Genomic DNA, 18536 nt, shown 5'->3' with positions numbered 1-18536 from the left:
AGAAATTGCTGTCACATGAAGATATTTATCGTTATTTATACTAAAATACGGTTATCTTAAAAAAAAAAAGTCACAGTCATTTTAGATGTCCTGGAAAAGATAAACATGTTTGAAATTACCCAGAAGTGAGGTAAACTCTAAAAATTTTGGCCCTTCCTGCTTTCTAAAATGAAGTATAACTTCATAGTCATTGCAAACTTCCAGTGTTCTAAATTTCCTATTTTGGCTCCACCTTGGATTTCGCTTTTCAGATAAAGGAAAGTTAAAAGGTGAGCAGGAGGGAGGATCCCTACACAATTAGGATGATATGCCTTTGTATTAACACAACTTGCCTTCAACTTAAGTACTTCCTTCCCTCCCTTCCTTCTTTTCTAGATTAAACAAAATCTTTTCTTATTTTTGTTTGCTTGTTTCATGAACATCTCTTTTCTTGCCCAAACTTTCTCCTCTATAGGCAATAGATCAGCCCACTCAATTCCATGACAATCTTGACCAGAGTAGAAGTAGACCTCAACATTTCATCAGCTGATCTGGTCTTAGCCCACTGAGGTAATGGGCTTAGCCTCATTAAAACCAGATCAGCTGATGAGATGCTGCAGTACTTTCAGTATACAGCATGCCTAGGGAGAGTCCTGGGTATGAAGAGTATGCCCATCAAGTTATCCATAACTTTCCAATCACCTGCCATTTTGACCTAGGCCATTGATCAACTGTCCCATTGAGAAAGGCCTTCTCTCACTGTCTCCTTCTAAAGTAACCACTTAGTCATTCTTTATCATTTTTATTTTTTCTTTTTTTTAAAAAAAAACAGCTTTATTGAAAAATGATTGACACAATATTGCACAATTAGTAGGCACATATTCAAAGTGTAAAATTTTGTAATTTTGAAATATGTATACATCTTTTTCAAGCAACACAACAATCAGAATAATGAACATATCCACATCTGTCATGCAAAATGAATCACTCATAAAGTTTCCCTATGCCCTTTTGTAATCTCTCTCTTCTGTCCCTTCCTCATCTTCCTATCTTCAGGCAACCACTGATCTGCTTTCCCTTACTCTACAGTAGTTAGCATTTTCTAAACTATACATAAATTGAATCAAACAATATGTACTTTTTTGTTTTATTTTCTACTTTCCTTCAGCATAATTACTTTGAGATTCAACTATATTGTTGAATATATCAAGAGTTTATTCCTTTTTATTACTGGGTATTCTATTGTATAGATTATCTGTTCACCTATGGATGGGATGGACATTTGAGTTATTTCTAGTTTTTTTTCTGTAGGCTTTTAGAAATAAAGCTGCTGAGAACATTGATTAATTGATTGATTGATTGATTACACAGGGTCTCACTCTGTCACTCAGGGAGAAGTATGGTGGTGCAATCATGGCTCACTGCCACATCGACCTTCTGGGCTCAAACAATTCTCCTGCCACAGCCTCCTGAGCAGCTGAGACTACAGGGGCACACCACCATGCTCAGATAATTTTTAATTTTTTGTAGAGACAGCGTCTCACTACGTTGCCCAGGCTGGTCTCAAACTCCTGGTCTCAAGTAATCCCTCCCCCCTCAGCCTCCCAAAGTTCTGGGATTACATGTGTGAGCCACTATGAACATTTATACATGAACAAAGTATACATTCTTTGTAAGGATGTATGTTTTCATTTTCTTTGCATAAATTTCTAGGAGTAGAATGGCTGGGTCATAAGGTAGATGAATGTTTAATATTTTAGGAAAGTATCAACTGTTTTCCAAAGTAACTAAACCATTTTATATTTCCACTAACTACTTATGAGAGTTCTAGTTGTCCCACATGATCACCAATATTGGTATGGTCAATCTTTTAAGGATTAGACATTCTAACAAATATGTAGTGATGCTTCATTGTAAGTTTATTTGGCATTCCCCTAATGAATAATAGTGTTGAGCATATTTTCATATGCCAATTGTATGTCTGCCCTGTTAAAGTAACTCTCCAAATCATGTATCCCCCCATGTTTTCTCGAATTGTGTGTGTATGTATTTTGTAAATATATATGATTTATAAATATTCACACCTTGTGTGTGGCTTGTCTTTTCATTCTCTCTTCATTCACTGTCTTTCAGAGAATAGAAATTTTTAGTATTATTGAAGTGCAACTTGTCAATTTTTATTTTTGTGGATCATGCTTTTGGTGTCACATCTGAGAATATTTTGCCTAATGGAAGGTCACAAATAGTTTCTCCTATGCTTTCATCTAAAATACCTACAGTTTTAGGTTTTACACTTAGGTATATGATCATTTTGAGCTAATTATTGTCAAGCTATTCTTGCACTCCTGGGATAAACCCTACTTGTTCACGATACATCTTTTTATAAATTGTTGTATTCCATGTGCTAAAATCGTGTTAATAATTTTTTGTACTTATAGTTATGAGAGATACTGGTCTACGATTTTCTTTTCCTATAATATCTTTATCAAGTTTTGTGATCAGGATACTGCTGACCCCCTAGAATCAGATGGAAAGTATTCCTTCTTATTTCTTTTGTGGATAAGATTGTGTAGAGTTGGTATTAATTTTCCTAAAATGTTTGCAGAATTTCCCAGTGAAGCTAGTGAAGTAATCTGGGTCTGGATTTTCTTTGTAGGAAGGTTTTCCCTTTCTTTAAGAGATGTAGGACTATTCAGGTTTGCCATTTTTTCTTGAGTAGGCATTGGTGGTTGGTGTCTTTTAAAGGAAATGGTCTTTATCACCTAAATGACAAATTTACTGGCACATAGTTGTTCAAAATATTCCCTTATCATCCCTTTAATAACTGCATGATATCTCTCATTGCTGATACAGGTAATCTGTGTCCTCTCTCTTTATCTGAACAATCTGGCTAGAGACTTATTAGTTTTTTTATCTTTTCAAAAAAATCCAGCTTTTAATTTCATTGGTTTTCTCTAATTTTTTTTCTATTTTATTGATTCCCACTCTTAAATTTCATTATCCCATTTCTTCTGCTTATTTTGTATTTGACTGGCTCTTACAGTTTCTTAGAGTGGAAGCTGAAACCATTGATGTGATATCTTTCTTCTTTTCTTATACAGGCATTTATGTAACTTTCCCTCTGAAAACCTCAGCAGTCTTTCACAAATTTTAATATGTTGTATTTTCATTTTCATTCAGTTCAAAATACTTACTAATTTCCATTTTAATGTCTTCTTTGATTCATGGGTTTGTTATAAATGTGTTCAAATATTTGGGGGCTTTGCAGAAAACTTTCTGCTATGTTTTAGTTTAATTCCATTATCGTCAGAGAACACACTCTATATTACTTGAATTTTCTTATACTTACTTAAATTTGTTTCATAGCCATTATATAGACTATTTTGGTACATGCTATGTACTTTAAAAAATGCCTCTTCTGCTGTTATTGAATGCACTTTTCTATAAATATCAATTAGGTAAAGTTGCTCAGTAATGTTATTCTAGTCATCTATATCCTTACAGGTTTTTTTTACTTGTTCTGTTAATTATGAAACAGGGTATTACTGTTGCTCACTAGAGTTTTAGATGTTTCTCTTTCTCCTGGCAATTCTATCAGCTTTCACTTCAGGTATTTTGAAGCTGTGTCATTTTTTAAAAATTAGAATCGGCCGGGCGCGGTGGCTCACGCCTGTAATCCCAGCACTTTGGGAGGCCAGGACGGGCAGATCACAAGGTCAGGAGATCGAGACCATCCTGGCTAACACGGTGAAACCCCGTCTCTACTAAAAATACAAAAAAAAAAAAAAAAATTAGCCGGGCGCGGTGGCGGGCACCTGTAGTCTCAGCTACTTGGGAGGCTGAGGCAGGAGTATGGCGGGAACCCAGGAGGTGGAGCTTGCAGTGAGCTGAGATCTGGCCACTGCACTCCAGCCTGGGCAACAGAGCGAGACTCCGTCTCAAAAAAAAAAAAAAAAAAAAATTAGAATCATTATGTTCTCTTGATAAATTAACCCCTTAATCATCAGATGGCCCTATTTATCCCTAGCAATTTCCTTTCACTGAAGTCTACTTTATCTGATATTAATATATCCATTCTTACTTTCTTTGGATTAATTTTATCATTGTATATATTTTTCATGAATTTACTTTTAACATATTTGTGTCTTTATATTTAAAGTTAATTTCTTATAGGTAGCATATAGATGGATGTTGTATGTTATCTAATCTAACAATGTCCGATTTTTAAATGGGGTGTTTAGATTATTTATATTTAATGCAATTATTTATACACATACAATTATTTATACACATCTTGTTATTCATTCTCTATTTCTGTTCTTTGTTCCTCTTTTCCTCTTTGTCTTGATTTGGATTATTTTTAATATTTCATTTTATTTACTTTTTTGACTTGTTAGCCATAACTCTCTATTATTTTAATGATTGCTTAGGTGATTATATATTTTTAACTTAACATAATCTACTTTCAGTTGATATCACATCATTTCACAAATAGTATAAAAAATCTTTCTTCCATTTTTCTCCTAGTGGCACCTGTGTTATTTCCATCACACATTTTATTTCTACACATTATCTCCACAATATATTATTATTATTACTATTGCTTTAAACAACCAATTATCTTTTAAAGAGACAAAAATAATTAGCACTGTGGGGTTGTGGGGTTTTTTTGTTTTTGACACACAGTCTTGCTCTGTTACTCAGGTTGGAGTGTAGTGGTACGATCATGGCTCACTATAGCCTCAACCTCCTGCCTCAGCCTCCCAAGTAACTGGAACTACAGCTATGGACCTTCACTGAACCTGACTAATTTTTGTATTTTTTGTAGGGATGGAATTCCAGCATGTCGCCCATGCTGGTCTCAAATTCCTGGGCTCAAGTGATCTGCCCGCCTCAGTATCCCAAAGTGCTGGAATTACAGGCATGAGCCACCATGCCAGGCCTAGTAGCATTGTTATATTACTTATATAGTCACCATTGCCAGTGCTCTATATTTCCATCTGGCATCATTCTTCTTCAGCCTGAAGGGTGTGCTCTAACATTGCTTATCATGAAGATCTGCTGGTGAGGAGTTCTTCAGTTTGTGAATATCTTAAGGTCTTTATATTGCCTTAAATTTTGAAAAACATTTTCATTGGGAAAAGTTTTCTATATTAACAGGTTCCTCCCCACCTCCTCTTTTAGTATTCTAAAGATGTTCTTCCACTGTCACTTACTTGCATTGTTGCCAACAAGAAATCTGCTGTCAGCCTTATTTTAGATCCTCTTGTACATAACATGCCTTTTCTCTCTGCTTTTAAGATTTTCTCTTTATCACTAATTTTAAACAATTCTATTATAATGTGCCTTGGTTTTGTCTCTTCATGCTTCTTGTGCTTGGAATTTGTTGAGTTCCTTGAATCAGTGGGTTATAGCTCTCAATTTTGCATATAGAAATTGTTCAGACACTATTTCCTCCAATATTTTTCTGTTCCTTGCTTTAACCTGTCAGAGACTATAAATTCTCACAAATGAGGCCATATGAAATTTTCTCACATCTCACTGATGCTCTGTTCTTTTTTTTTTTTTTTTAAGTATTTGTTTTCTCTCCGGTTTTCCTTGTGAATAGTTTTGTTATCTCAAGTTCACTGCTATTTTCTTCCACATTGTCTAATCTGGCATTAGCAATGTTTAGTATATTTTTTGTCTTATATATTACAGTTTTCATCTCTTGAAATTTGAGTTTTTTATATCTTCCGTGTATTTAGTTAACATGTTCAATCTTTCCTCTAGCTTCTTGAATATAGAGAATACAGTTAAAACAACTCTTTTAATGTCTCATCTAGTAATTCTATCATCTGTGTCATTTTTGGGTCAGTTACAATTGATTGATTTTTCTCTTTAGCATAACTGTGGACTAAATGAGCTGAAGCATCTCTGGCTCCATGTTCCATGGTTTCGCATTGGCATTGGCATTGGCATTGCAAGTTCAAGCGCAACGTGTCTCTAGTTTACAGAACTCATTCTGCTTCAGAAATCTTACTACCCAGTCTGCGTACAGCTCCATATCAAACTGAGACTTGCTTTAGGGTTGTCTGTCACTACTTAGGAACTATGTGTTTAGGACTCTATTAGCACTGGAGAGTTTGCATAATGCCAAGCTACCATCTTTCCCATCTGCCTGAGTTTTTCAAGTGATGTACCCTGCTCATTCACTAAGGTATCTGCTACCACACTTGGCACTCATTGGCAATTGTTTGACTGGACTTTAACTGACAGGCAGTGTAGTGTTGTGGCTAAGTGTCTACTTTCAGGTTATAGGGCCTGACTGCTTGGGTTTGCATTCCTGCCAAACCACTTAGTAGGTGTGGTTTTGAGCAGGTGATTAACTTCTCTGTACCTCAATTTCCTCACCTGTAAAGATAATAATGATACCTATCCTATCAGATTGTTGTAAGGATAAAATTTGACAATGCAATTTAAGGATATGAGAATAGCATCTGGCTTAGACACTTTGTTGTTAGAGTAAGCAGTGCAGCCTGCATCTACATCTGGGAATTTGAGTCTGTAGATCACATTCTTAATCATTATATGATATCCTTATATCTGCTTTGCAGGTTAGAGAAAATTTCCCTTCTGTATTTATGGCTGGATCAAATTCTCTGATGATTTCAGCTTAAGCACATCCTAAGTGCCTATCTAGCCAGAAGTCGTTGGTAATGGCTTTTTAAGTCCTGAAGTATGATAGAAATCATTTTTTTAACACTAAGTGAAAATAAAATATCAAAACTAAAGACCAAGAAAAAAGAAAGTGATTAGAAAACAATATTTTGAGACTCTTGGAGATAAATCAACTTTCTTCCTCAATCTGTTTTCGTTTATTGTATCTTCCTAAATCAGAAAAAAACAAATATGAAGGACACTTATGGTCCCTTACAAGCCAGCATTTTTTGGTCTCTGTGATTATTCTTTCACAGTTCAATATTTTATATTCAGAAGATGAAAAAAAGGTTAAGAATACACACAAAAATTTAAGTGTGTTAATTAGCAATCAAAATGGATATAAAGAAATGAGTTATAATAATTATGGAGTAAAGCAGCAGTTTGTCTACAACATGGGTACATGTTGAAGGCCAACATTTCACTTTTTAAAATATTTTTAAAACACTACCAAACTAATTGGCATACATTTTCAAGCTTACTTTAGTTTCAGAAATTAATATTGTGATTATGAATACAAATTTAAACATTGAATGAATATTCAATCCAAACCAGGAGGCATCACAATTGAACTGCTCAGGTTTCTTGAAATTAGCATTTATTATCTTGAGCTAAATAACTCATAAGCATTACCTTTTCTGTAGGATTAATTTATATCCTTCTAGTGATGTTCCCTCAGCAGCCTTGACTCTGATAGGATGACCAATAGCCAGGCAGCCCTGAGTTATCGCTCGACTCAGGATCATTCCAGTCTTCCAATGAATAGCGAGGGGGAGAAAGGTCTAAATAAGTTAAAAGAACCAGAAAATTCAACAATGTGTCACAAATAGTGAGGTCATTATGCCTGGATAACCCTGGATATTAACAGTTGCTGAAAGTGAAACACTACCCACAACTTAGCAGTCAGCGAGCCCTGCTCAGAATCAGTAATCTTCTGTCCGACAAGGGTGGCATTTTACAGTTCAGTGCAAAATAAAACAGACCTGATATCTTCATTTGTCTTTTTTTTCTGTGCATATTTCACAGTGCAGCAATTTGGGGTCCATCACGTGTCACTTGTTGTAGTTATAACTACAGAGCTTACTGGAAATATGTACGCACAGAAAAAAAATAGTGCAGTGAACTGAAAAGACGGAAACAAATCCTTAACCTTTGTATTAATTTAAAGTTTTACTCTGGGTCTAAATATCACGGGTTAAACATTTTAAGGTGGTTTGTGAACTGCTTTTGTTTTAAATATTAGGATTTCCTGCCAAGGAAATTAAAGGGGAGTATTGCTTGAAGGGCCATTTAACCATTTTCTTACTTAGTGAGTCAATACAACATTTTTCATAAGTGACAACCACAGAGAGATTTGTCTATATCTACTAGGGATTTATGGCACTTAAAATTCTCTCTTAACAGGTAAAACGGTTTAGTTTTAAAACAGGAAGAGAGAGTTCAATCTTAAAGGATTTTCAGAATTGTTTCCTTTTTAGCATATACTTTATTTCTTGTGTTTGTAGTGTGGAAAAGAAACATGATGATGACTGATGACTTAGGAAAAATATTTCCTTAAAAAATTGGTTTTAATAAGCACTGAATGAAATCCTTGTTTGACCATGCTTGTCTACACAGAAAGAAGAACTGCTTAGGGTGAGGAAAGGCAGCCATCATTTATTAAGCACTTTCTGTACATCAGACACCATGCTTGAACGTCGCACATGCTTTCTCATTTCACCTTCGCAGCAACTGTGCAAAACAGGAATGACTAATGTCATTCATAGAAGAGAAAACAGTAGTTCAATGCAGCTAAGTAACTTTTCCGATGTCACACAAGAGATTTCAATTATACTCTTTTGGTAGGCATTCCAATTATTTTTGAGGAGATTTTAGACAAGTACATGTTTTTGACTATCATGAAATTCTAGAAACAGACACTATGAAATTAAAGAATATGGGATCTGAGAATGGACCTTCCATAGCAACTGGTCCAACTCATTCTGATAGAACACTAAGGCCTAGATAACATGTGTGACTTGTCTGCTGTCATACAGCTATTCAGTGGCAGTGCTGAGACTAAAACACTTCCATTATGCTCACAGGTAAGTCAAATATTGAGGAGTGTTTTATATTACAATGAAAGTTCTGAAGTCAAAGAGACCAAGAATCTTTCCTCTGCCATTACTAACCTCAGTTTCTTCAGCTGTATAATAAAAATCTGCACAGTTCTTTTTTTTTTTTTTGAGACAGAGTCTCGCTCTGTCGCCCAAGCTGGAGTGCAGTGGCCGGATCTCAGCTCACTGCAAGCTCCGCCTCCCGAGTTCATGCCATTCTCCTGCCTCAGCCTCCCGAGTAGCTGGGACTACAGGCGCCCGCCACCTCGCCCGGCTAGTTTTTTGTACTGTTTAGTAGAGACGGGGTTTCACCGTGTTAGCCAGGATGGTCTCGATCTCCTGACCTTGTGATCCGCCAGCCTCGGCCTCCCAAAGTGCTGGGATTACAGGCTTGAGCCACCGCGCCCGGCCTGCACAGTTCTTATAACATTAAATGAAATAATAAATGTGAATAAAGTACCTAATGTAACGTCTGACAGATAGTATTCAATTAACTGGAGATGTTATTATTATTAAATCAGAAACAAAATACCATGTAAAAAGGGCAAATAGTTAACGTAGCCACCAGCTGGAAATTCAGATTTCAGGAATAGCTCATGTAAACTTACTATGCTTTGACATATGAAATAAATAATATGTCTTAGTACCTTTGTGTCTTAATTATTTTACATGTTCTTTTTTAACTTTTAAAGAACAATAGCTAAGGGCAATTCAAAATTTCATTTGAGAAAATAGTGTCAATCTTCCCTCCCCCCAGCAAACCTCACTGGGTGACTTCACATTCACAGGAGTGCTAAGAAGTAGCAAAATTGTCTGTGATGAGGGGGCAAAGGGAGATACAGGAAGGATAATTGTGAACCGTACCATCTCTTTTCAACATAAATACATATTTACAAAATGTACTGCTGCAGTAGTAAGATGAAAGAAAAGGACAATTCTATGTTCTTCTATAAGTCATATGCAATAGTACAATAAATAATAAAGTGAAAAAGATTAAATATTACCAACACACAGGAACAAAATGTGTTAGGCACTGTTCATGTTTATACTCAGGGATTTCTTTTAAAACTATGTCCTTGCTAAGACGATATGCAAAGCTGGTATATGTTGGTAATCTACCAGGCAGGAAAGCTGAGGGGTAAAATTCAAAATGAAGATCTAGGAGTAGAAGCACATTCAGACAAATCTCACGAAAATAATGAGTCTGCGGACTACAGACAAATTCTATGCTGGGTTTAAATACACTGTGAGGTATAAACTAATGAGCAGCATGTCTGATAGTGAACTGAATGCTCACTTGAGAATCTACATAAGTCCTGTGGGCTAGGCAATACCAACAGCAGAGATAGCATTTATAACAGCCAACAATTTATCACGCTTTCACTTCTATGCTCACGTGCATGAGAGCACTGGGTGCCAGCGAGTGCAGTGAGCCAGCAAGCAAGCGGAGGTCACTCAGGGAAAACAGACACTCTTAGGTACCTTGGTGATCAGCCACACACTGGCTGCAGGCCAAAGGATCGATGGCGCTATTTGACTCCTGCTGCTTGCTTCACTGCCTGAGAAACTCCACTTTCCAATGGAAACAGAGGCATGAAGGACAATATTGGGATCTACCTATATCATGAGAAGAAGTATGCATTTTTAACTCATAGTCTAAGAGTCAAACTCCTCAATACACTTACTCAAAATAAGTTATCCTAGAACATTATTTATTCTGATTGATACCTCTTTTCAAAAAGTAGCATTCAATTCCCTTTAATTCAATTCAATCAAGAGTTGTTGAGCACCGACTCTAACATGCAAGACCCTATGCTGTGTGGTGTGGAATATTATAAAATATTTTTTCCTGACCCAAAGAAACATACAACAGAGTAGAGGCAATTTCTCTCTCTCTCTCCCCACTCACCTTTCATGATAAGCTCCATATGAATGATTAAATAGTATATTAAACAGGCATGAAAAAATGGTACGCTCATTTCTGCGGGAGTAACCTAAAGGTGGAGCATCTTGGAAGAGGTAACAGGTAAAGCAAGCCTTGAAGGATGGGGATAATTTGACAGGAATAATAAAGAATAAAAAGGTATTCCAAGTAAAGGCAAGGAAGCTTAATCAATGAGTCTTAGGATTTGCAGGTAGACTCAAAAAGTAAATTAGTCCAAACTGTAGAAAGTGTCAAGTGTAAAGCTATGGAGTCAGGTGGACAGTAGGGAGCCAGTGAAAGCATTCTTTTTTTTTTTTTTTTTTTTAATACTTTAAGTTCTGGGGTACATGTGCAGAACATGCAGGTTTGTTACATAGGTACACATGCCATGGTGGTTTGCTGCACCCATCAACCCGTCATCCACATTAGGTATTTCTCCTAATGCTATCCCTCCCCTAGCCCCCCACCCCCCAACAGGCCCCAGCATGTGATGTTCCCCTTCCTGTGTCCCTGTGTTCTCATTGTTCAACTCCCCTTGTGAGTGAGAACATGCGGTGTTTGGTTTTCTGTTCTTGTGTTAGTTTGCTGAGAATGATGGCTTCCAGCTTCATCCATGTCCCTGCAAAGGACATGAACTCATCCTTTTTTATGGCTGCATAGTATTCCATGGTGTACATGTGCTACATTTTCCTTATCCAGTCTATCATTGATGGGCATTTGGGTTAGTTCCAAGTTTTTGCTATTGTGAACAGTGTTGCAATAAACATACGTGTGCATGTGTCTTTATAGTAGAATGATTTATAATCCTTTGGGTATATACCCAGTAATGGGATTGCTGGGTCAAATGGCATTTCTGATTCTAGATCCCTGAGGAATCGCCACACATTAGTTCAATGGTTGAACTAATTTACACTCCCACCAACAGTGTAAAAGTGTTCCTATTTCTCCACATCCTCTCCAGCATCTGTTGTTTCCTGACTTTTTAATAATCAAAACTATCTCGCTAACCGCAGATTTTAGTAAGGTTGATCTGGTAAAGGTAGAGGATAACAGATTGTAGAATGAAGACATCAAAGGCAGGGAAAATAGCTGGGAGTTCATACAATCTCCTAAGAATAAAGAAATATGAGCTGAGACTTTAGAGAGAGTTGTGGGGATGGACGGGGGTACTGAAGGGGGAGACTTATCGTGTTCCTTGTCAGATTACATATGCTAAAGGTATTGTGCACCTTCTAGCATTGCTCACTTAGACCTGATTGTCAAATTAGTAGGCACTCACATCACTTGTAGGAATTCTACTACTTCATACTTAATAAATTTTATCTCCTAAATTATATTATAACTTTCACTGAGTACTTATTCTAGGTTTTGTAGTACCAATATTTATTTGTGTATGCTTACAGGAATATACCAATTTATATTTAAAACCCAATCAATGATGTTGCTTCAATAACAATTTATTTCCTAACACTAAAACTTCCCTTCTATGTCTGCACTAATGCTAGATATTTGTTGGATACCAAATTATTTTTTTAAATGCATAAATTCAATGATGATTTAAAACAAAAAATTTTACAAGTGTAATCAGGCATTATCATAAAGATAAAACTAATATATGTGGTAATTATTCTATAATGAAAGTCACTTCTCAAGAGAAGAAAACATCATAAGACTCCTACATGTGAAAATGAAATTTTAAAAAATATAGCAATACCACCACATAAGCAGATTTGACTTACAGTGCTTACAGTGCCTGGATTCTGGCGGGGAATCCCCACAGTTTCTGAACAATGATAAACTACATTGTACTAATCCGTTCGCCACAGGACTCAGCATTTAAAGTAGCAGTCTTACTCAACCTCCTAACTCCAAGTTGCCATCATACTCAAAACTCCCCTCTGCAACTGGGCAGAAGATTGTTTTGACTGAAATTAGTCAGACAGAAGAATCATACAGCCAACTGCTTCTTTGTACAGCACCTGCTGCCAGCGCCTACATTCTTGTTATCTCCACAACATGGTTTAATCTTTTAACAGTTGGCTTATTGGTGAAGAGTGAAGGGGTCCTTTGTCTTTGCCTTGGGCTGGCACCCAGTATTAACACCATGCTGTTCTTCAAGAGATATTTTGCTGGACAGTTCCCAAGTGATTCCACATAGAGCAGACACAGCAAGGCCCACTAACTTAGTTTTATTTTGTATTATTAAAAAAAAAAAAAGATTCCTGCCAAGTCTGTTGTTCTGATATGCTTAAAACTGACAATGGCCATTACATTTTTCTTCTGTGACTTCACTTTTTAAATTAATTTGATAGCTTAGCTTTAAACCAAACGAGGGTGGGAAGTTAAGAACGATGAAAGCTGGGATTTAAGAAAAAAGAAGTGTTCTGACAATCTACAACATAACATGCCATATGTATGTGTGTGTGTGTGCGCCCATGTACACACATGCACGTGCACACGTGTATAAGAACATTTAGATTGAGACTGGTATCTAAATGCATACTATCATATAGGTCATTAAAACCATTTTTAAGTCTTACTGAGAATCAAAAAAATTCTCTTTTATTCTTTTAAATACTTATACACATAGGTCCTTTAAGTGGCCATTATAATTTTGCTTGTCTGAATAAACTGTGCTGATGTAGAAGCAGTCAATGATAAAGCAATGCATACACATGCTGGGCCAGTTAAAACTTGTTTAATTATTTTTCCCAAATAGCTAATGAAGGTGGAGTAGTCTTAAATATTCTTGTGTAAATTCAAAATATAAAAGAACCACTTATGATCTTCTCTTGCACATCTACTAAGAAACAGAACACAAGACAATGAAATGTTTCTTGAAAGAAGTTCATAGAGCACAGCCCTCATTTTGAACAAATCGTTTATTCTATTGCAAATAAATTTTACATGATGTTCACTTTTGATAATGCATTTAGGGTCAATTTGAATAAATTCACACATAAGTTAAAATAACAGCTAATTAAAGAAAATGTTATAAAATCTCTTTCCTCATGTAATTTCTGTTCTCTCTTATTGTTTCTATGCTCTAACCTTATAGCTGACCAGTCCACCCACTTCTACAGCCAACAAATGGAAAGAGCTGAGAGTAGAAAACATCAGCAAGGCAAAATTATGCAGTCAAACAAGGCAAAATATCTAAGATCTAATTTGTCTGAAAATAAGAGAAGGACTTAGGCTTTTAACTCAAGTCCTGTGTCCTATGTTAATGGCAATCCGTTCAAAATTTTAACTAGAATTTTGTATTTGCTTTAGTACATAAATAATTTATACAAACTATCATTTTCAATGACTTGCTCTCCAAAGAAATAGAACAACAAAGAGTTGTTTGTCATTTCCCAGACTCCTTTGTGGTAAAAAGAATAATACCAGAATAATACAGTACTTCAGTAATTATGAATGCATTCTACTAGCATCCATAACAACTGAACTTACAAACTAAATTGTAACAAGTATACCATAATTCCAAAATTATAACTTGATGCTTTTCTTGCCATTTCCATACAGAAAATTGTCACTAATGTCCTGCTGATGTCTGCGAAGCCATGTACCGAAAGGCTAGAATTAAAATAAGTTTCCTTTTGATTCTGGAAGAATATATGACCTGCTAAACACTGGAGTCCATTTCTCTGCTATATTTTCCCATAACCAGGCATTCCTCAAACTACTCTTCTCATGAAATATCTCCTTTCATATTAACTACCATGAAGTTTAAATCTCATCCATTTCAAAGAAACATCTAGTTTGATTGCCATTAAACTGAGTCAATCTAAAAATGTTGCCAATTTAAGTAGCAATAGAGAGACGTTGAAAAATGTATTTGCCAAATTGTCAATGTGTAGTAGATTCCAAATCTGTTTTTGAAATGGATAAAAGAGCAACAGGTTGTAATTGTCAGGGTTATATGTGACTCTCACATTACAAATGGGGATTATATGTTCCAAATTTTTCTCTGTAGGAAAGGTTCTACTTGTCAATAACAGATTTAAAAGAACAGTCAGGGGCTGGGCACTGATATCTCTATCTCAAGCCAATTTTAAAACATATGCATCAAGAATATCGGCTTTTACCTCCCTTCTCTCAACCCCTGTTGTAATCCTCTTAGTGTGTTCTTTACCTCAATGAGCAGCAAGATTCTACAATAAAATGCCCTACAGATATCCGTCACCTCTGCCTGAATCCATCTTTAAAAGTGCTCCTTTTCCGGTTATTAAATTACTATTCCCAATGCACTGATCACCACTCTGTAAATAATTGGAGACATTTTTCTGAAGGATTTTAAAGGTTTCAGCCATGGAGGAGCTGTTTGTCTTTGAAAGCTTCTCTTTACTAGCCAATTTATCAAATTTTTGCTTTCTTACACTACTATTTTTGTTGAACTAAAATATTTAAAAACTAAAAATGCCATAACATATAAACATTTACTTGAGAGAGTGTTTTCTTATTTTCACTAAACCATTAGAACCATTTAATAATGATAAAATAACTGTAGAATGTTATTCTGTCATTTTTCAACATTTTAGAAAATAGAGTTATCTTGTTATAGTTATCCCACTTTGACATAAAAGCAAAGAGAAAAGCCTCCTTTGAGGTCCTTTTCTCTGATATCTCTTTGCTATCCAATTGCTTTTTAGGTTTGAGTTGGTCTCTGAATTAGTTAATTTGACTAGTAAATTTAATTCAGGTCAGCTGAGTATCTAGATATTGCAGCAGAGATGGGGATGATCAGGATACCCTTTGCCTTTGAGAAATTTTCAATTTAGCAGGGAGTATAAGACAAGGACCTCCTGAGTTATCTTCCTAATATGAAGATCAGATTACATCTTGCCTCTGCTCAAATATTTTTGATGGTTCCTTGCTTTCTAGAGAAAAACCAGAATTCCCTAATATCGAATTAAGACCCTTCATGATCCGATCCTAACATCCCCAATAGAGCCTACCATTCTCCCCCATCTACGCTGATGTAACCTGAGATATGCTCAGACTTGGAGCCTAGCTGATTTTGAGCCATTCAAGAAATTGTAAGAGGAACAGCATCTAGTTCAATGTCATTGTAAATGGCTCAGAAGGGAAACATCATATCTGGTTTGGAAATGGGGCTGGAGTACAGAAAGATTTCATGAAGCAGTCACAAATCAGATAGGGCTAGAATGAAGGGCAAGATTTTTATTTTTATTTTTTTTGAGACAGAGTCTCACCTCACTACAACCTCCACTTCCCAGGTTCAAGTGATTCTCCTCCCTCAGCCTCCCGTGTAGCTGGGACCACAGGCACGCGCCACCACACCCAGCTAATTTTTGTATTTTTAGTAGACACGGGGTTTCATCATGTTGGCCAGATGGTCTCGATCTCTTGACCTCTTGATCCACCCGCCTCGGCCTCCCAAAGTTCTTGAATTACACGCATGAGCCACTGCACCCAGCTGATGGGCAGGATTTTAATAGCCTTTATTGAATACGCCAAACTCTGTGCTAGGATATGGCACAAAGAGTGACAGAGAAGGCTGGGTGTGGTGACAAAGAAAGGTGGAATGCTAGTCAAAGAAGTCCACATGTGCATAACCACAGAAATCATGGAGTGCTTTCAGAAAAAAGCAAGTAACAATTTGGCTTGGCTAACACACAAAGACCATATTAGAGAATATTCAGCCTTGAAAAATAGGTTATGGCTAACTAAGCAAACAAAAAAATACATTCATCAAATACGTATTGTGCATTTTCCCTACATTCAAGACTTTGCATTGGTGCTTAGGAACACAAAGACAAGTAAGACAACGCCTGTACCCAAAGAATCCTCAGTGTAGTGGAGGAAAAACATAAAAGCAAATACCTATACCAAAACACAAACTCAACAACAATTTTCAAAGAAAGATGAGTCCTGAGAAAACAAAATAAAGATTAATTCTTTCCAGAGTATCTAAGAAGGGTTTACGGAAGAAGAAGTTGAGTAAAGCCTTAAGAAGCAAGCAATGGTAATGGTTGGGGGTATATCCCAGGCAAAAAACAACACAAGCACACAAGCCATGGCACAAGTATACGAAAGTGGAAAGCATGTTCTACTGCACAATTGATTAACTCTGACTGTAATGTAGAGTATACAGAGCAAGAGGAGAAAATTGGAAAGGTAAGTTGAGAGTGGAGGTAGATTAGAAGAGAATCATGGAGATCAATGAAGTCCAGATGAAAATTTGGAAAGTCAAAAGGCAACAGCCAGGCATACATGTGTTTTTTTGTTTTTTGTTTTGTTTTGTTTTTTTGATTGTTTGTTTGTTTTTGAGACAGAGTCTCGCTCTGTCACCCAGGCTGGAGTGCAGTGACCTGCTCTCTGCTCACGGCAAGCTCCGCCTCCTGGGTTCATGCCATTCTCCCGCCTCAGCCTTCCGAGCAGCTGGGACTACAGGTGCCCGCCAGCATGCCTGGCTAATTTTTTTGTATTTTTGGTAGAGATGGGGTTTCACCGTGTTAGCCAGGAAGGTCTCGATCTCCTGACCTCATGATCTGCCTGCCTTGGCCTCCCACAGTGCTGGGATTACAGGCGTGAGCCACCACATCCAGCCCATACATGTGTTTTGAGCAGGAAAATAATGCTACAGCAAAAACCTAACAAGGAATACCAACAGGATCAGATCTACAGTAAAGAAATCTTAATGTCAGATGAAGGAAAAATACAAAATACAAAATACATTAATGAGTACATCATTCTAGTTACTTTAATTTTCTAAATTTTCTCACAACCAGGCAGAAGTAGAAATATCTGATTCTATTTATATAAGTACACTTTTTTTTTTTTTTTTTTTGAGACGGCGTCTTGCTCTGTTGCCCGAGCTGGAGTGCAGTGGCCGGATCTCAGCTCACTGCAAGCTCCGCCTCCCGGGTTTACGCCATTCTCCTGCTTCAGCCTCCCGAGTAGCTGGGACTACAGGCGCCCGCCACCTCGCCCGGCTAGTTTTTTGTATTTTTAGTAGAGACGGGGTTTCACCGTGTTAGCCAGCATGGTCTTGATCTCCTGACCTCGTGATCCGCCCGTCTCGGCCTCCCAAAGTGCTGGGATTACAGGCTTGAGCCACCGCGCCCGGCATAAGTACACTTATTTAGATCCATATGTTCCTTGAAGCAATCAATATTTTCAGTTTAAATTTTGACATAATTGAGAAACTGAATGGGTAGCACAAAGAAATTTTAAAAGAGCAGGTTGGGGCAATGTGTCTCTTGCATTGACTCTTGGAAATACAGGGCCCAGTTGATAGGAAGTCCTACTTTCTTTGGACTGCTCTGTCTCCGTAAGTGACTTTTGATTTTGATTTCACGTGTTCAAAAATTAAAGTTTACACTGCTAAAACGAGCAACAATCATACACAGAGTCTGCCAGCTAAGAAAAACAAAATAATTATTCTTTCTTTGGAGATAGATTTAAAATGCCTTTCATAACTGAGCTGGAGGAAAAAAAATCTTCTCTACTGGAAGGATAAATTTCTAAGTGTAAACTAATATGGACCTTTGGGATTGGGTTGCCATGAGTTAGGTTTCCTAAAGAACTTGTGTTCCTTAGATACATTGACCTGTAGAGCAAATAGATCAGATCCTAAACTATAGAGATAGCAGCCATCTTAAAGACTTCCTTAAATAGCTCCAACTTATTATTATAGCTATTAATAGTACAAAGAAAATATGCCAAATAATAGGGCTTAAATAACATAAATCAGGTATAAGTTTTTCAGGTAGGAATTATATATATTGCTTTCTGTTTTGAAGTGCCTGGTTAATTAACAGGATGTAAAGAATAACATCTGCCCCAACATTTGTAAACATAAGTTATAGTTT

At 36.6% G+C, this 18536-nt stretch overlaps 1 protein-coding gene across 1 annotated transcript in view; it reads right to left on the bottom strand.

The window, feature by feature from the left end:
• Positions 1–18536, bottom strand: part of LOC117081281 (doublecortin domain-containing protein 1-like) — a 172947-nt gene that overhangs the window by 127916 nt on the left and 26495 nt on the right. Inside the window, exons 6-7 of the mRNA XM_033207114.1 lie at positions 10257–10391; positions 7312–7460 (exon numbers count right to left, since the gene is read on the bottom strand). Coding sequence (XP_033063005.1) covers positions 7312–7460; positions 10257–10391 — 284 coding nt within the window. The remainder of the gene's footprint in view (positions 1–7311; positions 7461–10256; positions 10392–18536) is intronic.

Source organism: Trachypithecus francoisi, unplaced genomic scaffold, assembly GCF_009764315.1.
Source record: "Trachypithecus francoisi isolate TF-2019V2 unplaced genomic scaffold, Tfra_2.0 Lachesis_group8, whole genome shotgun sequence".
Taxonomy (NCBI): domain Eukaryota; kingdom Metazoa; phylum Chordata; class Mammalia; order Primates; family Cercopithecidae; genus Trachypithecus; species Trachypithecus francoisi.
The sequence above is the reverse complement of the archived record's forward strand: the minus strand, read 5'-3'. Positions and strand labels throughout refer to the sequence as shown.